Here is an 8717-nt window from a genome sequence, read left to right on the forward strand (position 1 = left end):
AGATAGATAGATAGATAGATAGATAGATAGATAGATAGATAGATAGATAGATAGATAGATAGATAGATAGATAGATAGATAGATAGATAGATAGATAGATAGATAGATAGATAGATATGCACTGCAGTGTTTTTAAGTTCTCTCAAATAGTAAATGTTAAATATTTGTTTTAAGTGTCAACATGATGTGGGTCAGTGAGGTTAATATTAGTTCTTCTTGGGAAAAAAATCATATTCTCATAAGATTTAGACACAAAACTGTATTTTTATTTTATTTTTTTTTTTACATCCTTCATCTAATTCTTGTTCTGTTGCCTTTTGACTTTGCCTGCTTTACTGTTTATCCACAAATATCTTACCCTTTTTTTTAAATTAATATTTATATTAATTACATTTAATTTAAATTAAAATTAACAATTATCTCAGCAACTCATTTCAATAAGCGGCGCATTCATTGAAAGAAAGGAAGAAAACTTGACGTAACTCCACTAGAGTGATTTTAGGAAACATGGATCTGTATATGTGTTAGTGGCACATTTTGTCTCCTTCTGGGATGGAAACATCCACAAATCCTCCGGATGTGGAAGTGAATTCTAGGCTTTGGCTGCGTCCACAGACAGGAGAGGAGAAATGAGTCCAGTGATGCTTCTTTTAGCTGACCTAACTCAGATTTATAGATTATAACGTAGCAGGATTTAGAACCATGTCACCATATTTGCACAAGTTGATTTGGATTCAGAAATGCTCGAAAGCTAACAAAATAACGGCCTTAATCATTTGCATATAACTTCCTAATAGTGTCAGATAAATAAACAGACTTGTGTTTTTTTAATTTGTTGTTTTATGTAGTTTTTGTTGTACTGGCTCCTTTACTCTCACTGAAGGGAAATTATTGTTTTGATTTATGTTGTTGTTTTTTTTTTTACTTTTCGTGACATGAAAAACACAAAAAAACAAACAAAAAAAAAAACAGATTAAGCTCTCCAATTTCCCCGTCTTTAAATTAATTTAATTTCTACTTACAACAGGGAAGCAGTTAAGACGTCAACTGACTTTAATGTGTTAGAAAAGTTTATTGACTTTCTTTGAGACCAAAAAAAAAAAAGGTAATAATTTTAATGGAGTGTTTGTGTTAACTTAAAGTGTAGATTTATATAAAACAAATATTTAAATTAGTCACACGTTAATTGAAAAAAAAAAATGCACATTTTCATGAAATTAAACTGAATATCCAGAATTGCGCAACACATAAAACTAGGAACATTAATCACAAAACATAGTCTTGCCATGTTTGTATTTTCCTCTTGTTTTACGGAAGGTTGATTTTCAGCATCTCATGTCTTCTTTTCTGTTTTGGTTTACTGCTTTATAAAATAGAATGTACATTTTAATTTATTTTGCTCATTTACTGCTCCTCAGCTAATGGTCATCTACTCGTTATTTAGTATTTTTTCCTGTGACGTTGCTTTTTTTCTTTGAATCCAACACAAATATTCCTCCAGAATTTAACGTTTTCCATTAGACAATTCCACACTCTTCCAGACTCAATTTTCCCTACATGTTACACATTTTGTGCAAACTTTTAATGTCAGTTTACAATAAATATTTGTAGAGTGTTCAGGGTTTACATTTCAAATGCCATAAAAACCTCCAAGCGCCATTTGAGGCATGAATTGTAAAGACGTGATTGTGTATGTGTCAGAATGGTATATTTATATTTAAAAACTATGTACTAGTTGTGACAAATGCACCAAAACTTTACATCAGAAATTTATTTTTTTATTTTTTAGATAGTTTTTCTTTTCTTCTTTCCATATCCAGACTTGGCAAAATATTAAAAGCAGCATTTGGTCAATATTTTTCTTAACTACAGAATCCCGTCTGTCTTTTCAGTCCCATCAGACCTTGAAGATAATTTGCTCAGAGGTTAAAGTTTCAGTTTCCTCTCGTCTTTTCTGTTTCTGTACCTTCAGTGTGTGCGTCTCGCTGCCAAAAGTTCTTGATCTCGCGTGTGGGAGAGGACTGGATCTTCCTCATTCTGCTGGGACTGCTAATGGCTCTGGTCAGTTGGGTCATGGACTACGCCATTGCCTTCTGCCAAGAAGGTAAGAAAGAGACAAACAACTATCCATCCATCCATCCATTATCTTTACCCTACTTCTTCCTTTTTGGGTTGCGGGGGTCACTGGTGCCCATGTCCAAGTGCCCTTGCCACTGTGCAAGAGACAGGGGACACTCTGGACAGGTCTCCAGTCCATCACAGGGACACATAGAGACAAACGAGGCAAACAACCATTCACTCTCTCACTCACACCTAGGGACAATTTAAAGTTACCAATCAGCCTAACATGCATGTTTTTGGTCTGTGGGAGGAAACCGGAGTACCCGGAGAAAACCCACGCATGCACAGAGAAAACATGCAAACTCCATCTAGAAAGGCCCCCGGACCAGGATTTGTTCTGGTGACCAGGTCTCCAACAAGCGACTATCCAAGGCTAAAATAAATTACCATAATCACTTATGCAAAGTGACATTAATGTTTAATCGCTGAGACGTCAGATCTCTTGGTGAGCTGTTTGGAGTCACTGAGTTTAACTTATAAAGTCGGTTAAATCAGTGAAGAGCTGCAGTCGAAACAAGATGCAGTAACTGAGCAGGGGTGAGACTGTGCTGTGGCTCTGCAGATATCAAAACCAAACTAAAACTAAATAAATAAAACCAAACAAACAACAGCAAGCATTTCGCCTCACAGCTTTTTGCCCTGTATGTTCAGGAGTGACTCCATTTCCTCGTCTGCTGAGGCTCCTCTTTGAACGGGAGGCTTTCGTCTGCTATGGCCATAGATATTAACCTCAGCTCAGGTGCAAGAACCGCCTGAGGACTTCCACCACTGCCACCAAATTCTTCATCTCCATCATCACCACTTATCCATGTTCAGGTTGCAGAGGCAACAGGTCCAAGAGAGAAACCCACACATCCCTCTCCCCAGTGACACTCCTGATCCTCCTGGAGGACCTCAAAGCATTCCCAGGCCAGAGAAGAGACACAATCCTTCCAGCAAGTTCTGGGTCTCATCCAGGGCTTCTTACCATTGGGACTGAAAAATATTCAAAGGGAGGCAACCAGGAGGCATCCTTATCAGATACCTGAACTTCCTCAAGTGACTCCTTTCACTGCCAAGGAGCAGCTGCTTTACTCCAAGCTCCCCCCAGATGACAGAGCTCCTCACCCGCTGAGGCTGAGCCGGGCCACCCTACGAAGGAAGCTCACTTTGACCCATGCATCATGACCATAGGTGCTGGTTGGAATGTAGACAGACCAGTAAATCACGAGCTTTGACTTTCACCTCAACTCTTTCTTTACCATGACCGACCGTATCGACACCCTCATTACTAAGACCCCAATCTGTGAATCCATCTCCCACCCCATCCTACCATCCCCTTTGAACAAGACACCCAGATACTTAAATTACTCCACCTGTGACAAAGACTTCCCACTGACCAGGAGGGGGCAAATTGTCCAACAGTTATGAAGACAGAAAGATCCAGCTTGCTGCTTTTTAACTAATTATTTTTTTAAAGTCAAGCAGAACATTCCAGTGATGAAACTTATCCAAGTGGAGAGCTCATTTGAACAACGTTTTTCAGTACACCAGTCTCATCATACCTGGAAGGCTTTGACCTTTTCATTCATTCAACCTTTATTTATACAGGTTAGTTCCCATTGAGCCTCAGGGGACTCATTTACAAGAGAGACCTAACTGTGAACCATCAGTATCTTATCAGAGAATCTTATTTGTCTACAACATAGTTTTCTAAATGCAGCGCTCGCTGACTTGGCTCATGCTGCATGACTTATTCAGATCCTTCTAAATGCTTACATGTCGTCTCTTATCTAAACTGTTCGATCAGATAGGCACAAATCTCCTCTCCTGGGATAGTTTCTGTTTTGGCTAGGTTTTAAATCTTGTGGCTTTTCTTCCTTCTCTTCCTCTTTTCGTATGACGTTTGGAGCTTTTAGAACCGAGTGATTAATGAGCACTCAATCTGCCAAAGGTGAAAAATAAATAGATTCAGACCAAACGTGAGAAAGAAAGTCAAAAATAGAGAAAGTGCGTTGGTTAAAATTTATGTTGCTTTATATAAAAGTGAATTTACTTACTTGTTTGTGTGTGTGCAGCTCAGAAATGGATGTACGGTGGCCTGGACAGCAACATGCTCCTGCAGTACATCGCCTGGGTTACCTATCCAGTGGTGCTCATTACTTTCTCAGCAGGATTCACTCAGATCCTGGCACCTCAGGCTGTGGGTAAGACATAACATTTATGCTCAAATCTATGTGTCCCTTTTACTAATTCATGGACATTTTTTGTGTTTGAATAATGCAATTGTCTGAAGTTCACACTAAAGGCTCCAAGGGCATGTGCTGCAAGTCTCCGCAGGACATTCATAAAATGTGTCTTTGATGAGATGTGCACACACTAAACTATGAATATCAATCACTCACCTCCCATCCCTTTGCTCTTCATTTATTCATCTTCACCCCATTCAGTGTACCGGTAATTGCCTTCTTTCATCGTGCCTTTTTTCTTCACTCCATCACCCCACCTGGTATCTCTTTTTCTTTGTTTTCCCAGGTTCAGGTATTCCTGAGATGAAAACGATACTTAGAGGGGTGGTTCTCAAGGAGTATTTGACTTTCAAGACGTTTGTGGCCAAAGTCATTGGTCTGACCTGCGCTCTGGGCAGTGGGATGCCTCTGGGGAAAGAGGTAAGGGCATCAGACACTCTGCCTGTTAGACTGATGACCTGCAGCTGAGCGCTGGTGGAGGTCACAGCTCATTTTGACTTCTTTTAAACTAAAGTGTGCCTTTGATGCTGTCAGTCACAGCCGCCTTTTTGACTAATTTAGAACTATGAGTTGTAATTAAAAGCTTGGCTCTGAATTCAAAACACTCAAACCTCTCCAACAGAACCTTTGCCATCACTTTTAACAATTAAACGTCAGTTCTGGTGTACCTCAGGGGTCAGTTCTTGGCTCTTGTTTGTGCCGCATTTACAGTATATGTCCTTTGAAAAACATGGTGCACTTTCATATGGATTTCACAAATTTGTACATTTCCTATAAAACCAACAGATCTCAGCAGCTTTGGAGATCTTACAGCTTGTATTTCAGACATTAAATTCTGGACTGCCCAGAATTGTTCCAAATTCAACCGTGACAATAATAGCATGCTTCATGCTAATGGCTGGTCCAGTTTGAATTTGAGTTGTATTTCATTTTTCAGAGCTGTTTGCTCTACTCAGTGTTGCAATGTTCTTTAATTTGTGTCAAGTTTGCTGATCTCTCTCTCTCTCCCCCCACAGGGACCATTCGTTCATGTTGCCAGTCTGTGCGCTGCTCTGCTGAGTAAATTCATGGCTGCTGTTTTTGGTGGAATTTACATGGTAATGAAGGTGAACATGATTACAAATAATCAGAAATGAATGCAAATTTGTGTTTAAACAGTATTCCTTTGTATATCTATCTTTCTAATGACAAAACTGGGGTGATTTAATATTGAAAGGTATTAATTAACTTTTTGTGTGAAGTCTCAGATGTGGGGGTTGTTCTCAAAAAAGAAAACCATCTTTTTTTAAAAAAAAAAAACACTGAATCTGTTAAAGTCTAGTGATCACTGGGGACAATTTCAGAGCAGACCTTTTTGTCTAATATTGAAGATCTTAGTCACAGAAATTACAATATTAAAGATACACACAGGTCACAGGATTCAGCTGCTTACAGCTTGTGCTTGACTATATGATTTATTTATTTATTTATTTAATTAGATTTCTGGAGTTTCTTGAGTTCTGTGGATGCACTTTTCAAGGTTTTTAATTTAAACTTTTTTTTTAGCTCGGGGAAAAATGGGATTTAAAATGTAGCTTAGTACAGTTTTAAATCATTGAATGCTTCACATGATTTCTGGATTTTTTTTAAAACACAGATTAAACCTGAAAAAAGGTCGGTGCCACTGTGGCTCAGTGGTCTGTGGCCGTAATCCTCAGACTGCAGGTTTGAGCCCAGGTTGCGTCAGGAAGGGCATCTGGTGTAAAACAAGTCTCTTGTGTGAGTTTGCTCACTGTGGTGACTTCTGCAGAGGGGAGCAGCTGAAATAAAAACAATAATTAAAAAAAACTGGCAATAAATGAAGAACAAAAATTTATTGCAAAACAGACATAACTTTTTATTCAACTTAAACAAAATACCTTCGTGTGCTCCTAAACACTTTTTAAAACCCTGAGCTTGTCACTGCATGAATAAAAGCAAGTCAAAGCATCATCCTAGGAATAATTTGAAAATATTTATATTGTTTGAACTTCTAGATTGCCTCCTTCTCTGGAATTAAACTTATTAAAGGAGAGTTTAAGCAGAAAACTGTGCTCTGAGATGATTTAATAGACTTTGATACGGGGTATGGAAAAATAAAAAGCAACCATCAAGATTATTATCAGCTCACTGTTCAAAGCTGGCTTCATGGAAGTTTATTTGTGTAATTTTTTAAAACTTATTATTAGGAATCAGGGTTGTAAAATATTTACCCACTTGAATCTTTTAACAAAAATTTTAGTCATTATGGAATACAAAGAAAAAACTAAAACCATGATTATTTCTGCCATTCCCCAGGACACACTCTCACCTCCACGCACATGAAACCTCACGCTGGGATGCTGTGTTTCTCCTCGCTGCACCAATATGGAGGAACATGGACAGCTGTGATATCCAAAAGGAACAAATAAATCAATAAAAACACTTGTCAGCATCCTCCACCCAGTGGACACCTTTAAGGACATTAAGCATCATCAGTCAGAGAAATGTTAATTCAGTTCTTCGTGGATTTAAAGCTGTTTTCTGAAGCTCGTCTGCTGAAGCAGGAAATAACCTGTACTCTCAAATATTTTTTGTGTTCATTTTTATGCTAAAGGAAGAGCCCTTTGAAGGAAGCAAGGTACGAACTCACAAGTTAGAAAGCTTTTTTTCATTGCCAGTTCCACCAGCATCAATAATCCATGCTGTCCATTTCAGAAACCGAGGCGGACTGATGTCCTTTTGTTTGTCTGCGCCATGCTTGATTCTGTTCAGTCAGCCGTCGTCGAGAAGCATCGATATCCATCACCTTTTCTTTGCTACTAACATCTCATTTCACAATTTCAAAAATCCATCACTTGTTTCATCTGACCCTGCTACGTTCAGTTTTGTAATATAACCGCAGCATTTTTTTTAAATAACTGCATTTTTGTGTGGGCGCTGTGTGTTTTGTTGGCATTTGTCTGTGTCCATGCACCTTTTAGTATCTGTGTGTGTGTTTCCTTGAATGTATGGCCTTGTGTCTTTCTGTTTGTGTATATCTCTGACTCTGTGTTGATCAGAACGAGCTGAGGAACACAGAGATGCTTTCGGCTGCGTGTGCAGTGGGCGTTGGCTGCTGCTTTGCCGCCCCAATCGGAGGTAAGACACAGAAACTACAAATCTAACCGTAGATAAATTCAAAAGCTAACTGAATGAAGTAGTAGAGAATGCTAATCTTCGTCGAAATCTTGAATCTTAATCCAGAGCAACGTCCTGTATCTCCATGATTTTCAGCCTAACTGCCTCAAATCTTACATATATTTATGTTTCCCATTGTTCCTTGTGGAACATTTCATGTTGACTCAACCAGAGGTCCCATCTGTCCATCCATTCATCCATCCATCATCTTCATCCATCGTCTTCTGTTCATCTGGGGTTTGCCATGGTGGTGGTAACAGGATGAGCAGGATATTCCAGACATCCTTCTCTTCAGCGATGTTTTCCAGCTCCTCCTGATGGATGCAGAGACCAGATGAGAGATGTAATCCCTTCAGTGAATTTTAGGACTGGAAGCATGCTGCTACATAAAACTGGAAAATCTCAAAAATAGAGGCGCAGTAAACATCTGAATCAGATGCCTGAATCAAATGGATTACGAACACCAGCAAGCCGTGGCTCTCTCTGAGCTCCCCCCGGGTCTCTGAGCACCTTGTCCTCTAGAATACATGGAGTCCAGCCACACTACACTACAACTTTTTGCATTTACAGTCTCACTTTTTTTAGTTATGACTCGAAGCTTGTGATCAAAACTGGGCTAATGGTATAAGAACCACACGGCCTGCATTTTTTGAAGCATGGGCCTAATCTTTACTATGCCTGCACTCCATCTTTCTCTCACTCATCAACACAGCTCCAGGATGCAGAAACTCACTTGTTTGAGATAAATAGCTCCCCTCAAGCCCTGAGGGTTCATTAGAGGGTCCTATTCTCATCTCAACTATGTCCCTTCACTAAAAACTGCCCCAATCTGCATTGAAGGTCACGTCGTAAAGAAGCTAACAAAATCACATCATCTGCAAACAGCTGAACCTTGAAGTTACCTTTCTCCAAGTATAAACCTTTTTTCTTGTATTGGTGATGGAAGATCAAACAGTAAGACAAAGATATCTAAAAAAATAAAATAAAAACAATGATTTGTGGAATTTTTTTTTTTGCAAATATACAATATATGTTGTTTTTATTTTTTGTTTAACTGTGAAATTAGCACAAATTGTCTAAAATTGTTTTATTATTTACACTTTTTTGTCTTTGTACTACTCAGTTTAGTTAATATTTTGATTTGATCATTACATTTTTGAATGCACACACACACACACACACACACACACA

The 8717-nt window shown here is 38.7% G+C and overlaps 1 protein-coding gene across 1 annotated transcript in view; it reads left to right on the forward strand.

Moving 5' to 3' along the window:
• LOC119414221 (chloride channel protein 2-like) overlaps window positions 1-8717 on the forward strand; it is a 553451-nt gene that overhangs the window by 28847 nt on the left and 515887 nt on the right. Inside the window, exons 3-9 of the mRNA XM_037681320.1 lie at window positions 1702-1705; window positions 1973-2104; window positions 4179-4307; window positions 4636-4769; window positions 5366-5446; window positions 6964-6987; window positions 7409-7487. Of these exons, the coding sequence (XP_037537248.1) occupies window positions 1702-1705; window positions 1973-2104; window positions 4179-4307; window positions 4636-4769; window positions 5366-5446; window positions 6964-6987; window positions 7409-7487 (583 nt within the window). The remainder of the gene's footprint in view (window positions 1-1701; window positions 1706-1972; window positions 2105-4178; window positions 4308-4635; window positions 4770-5365; window positions 5447-6963; window positions 6988-7408; window positions 7488-8717) is intronic.

The sequence above is a fragment of the Nematolebias whitei genome, chromosome 9 (genome assembly GCF_014905685.2).
Source record: "Nematolebias whitei isolate Nwh7 chromosome 9, NemWhi1, whole genome shotgun sequence".
NCBI lineage: Eukaryota > Metazoa > Chordata > Actinopteri > Cyprinodontiformes > Rivulidae > Nematolebias > Nematolebias whitei.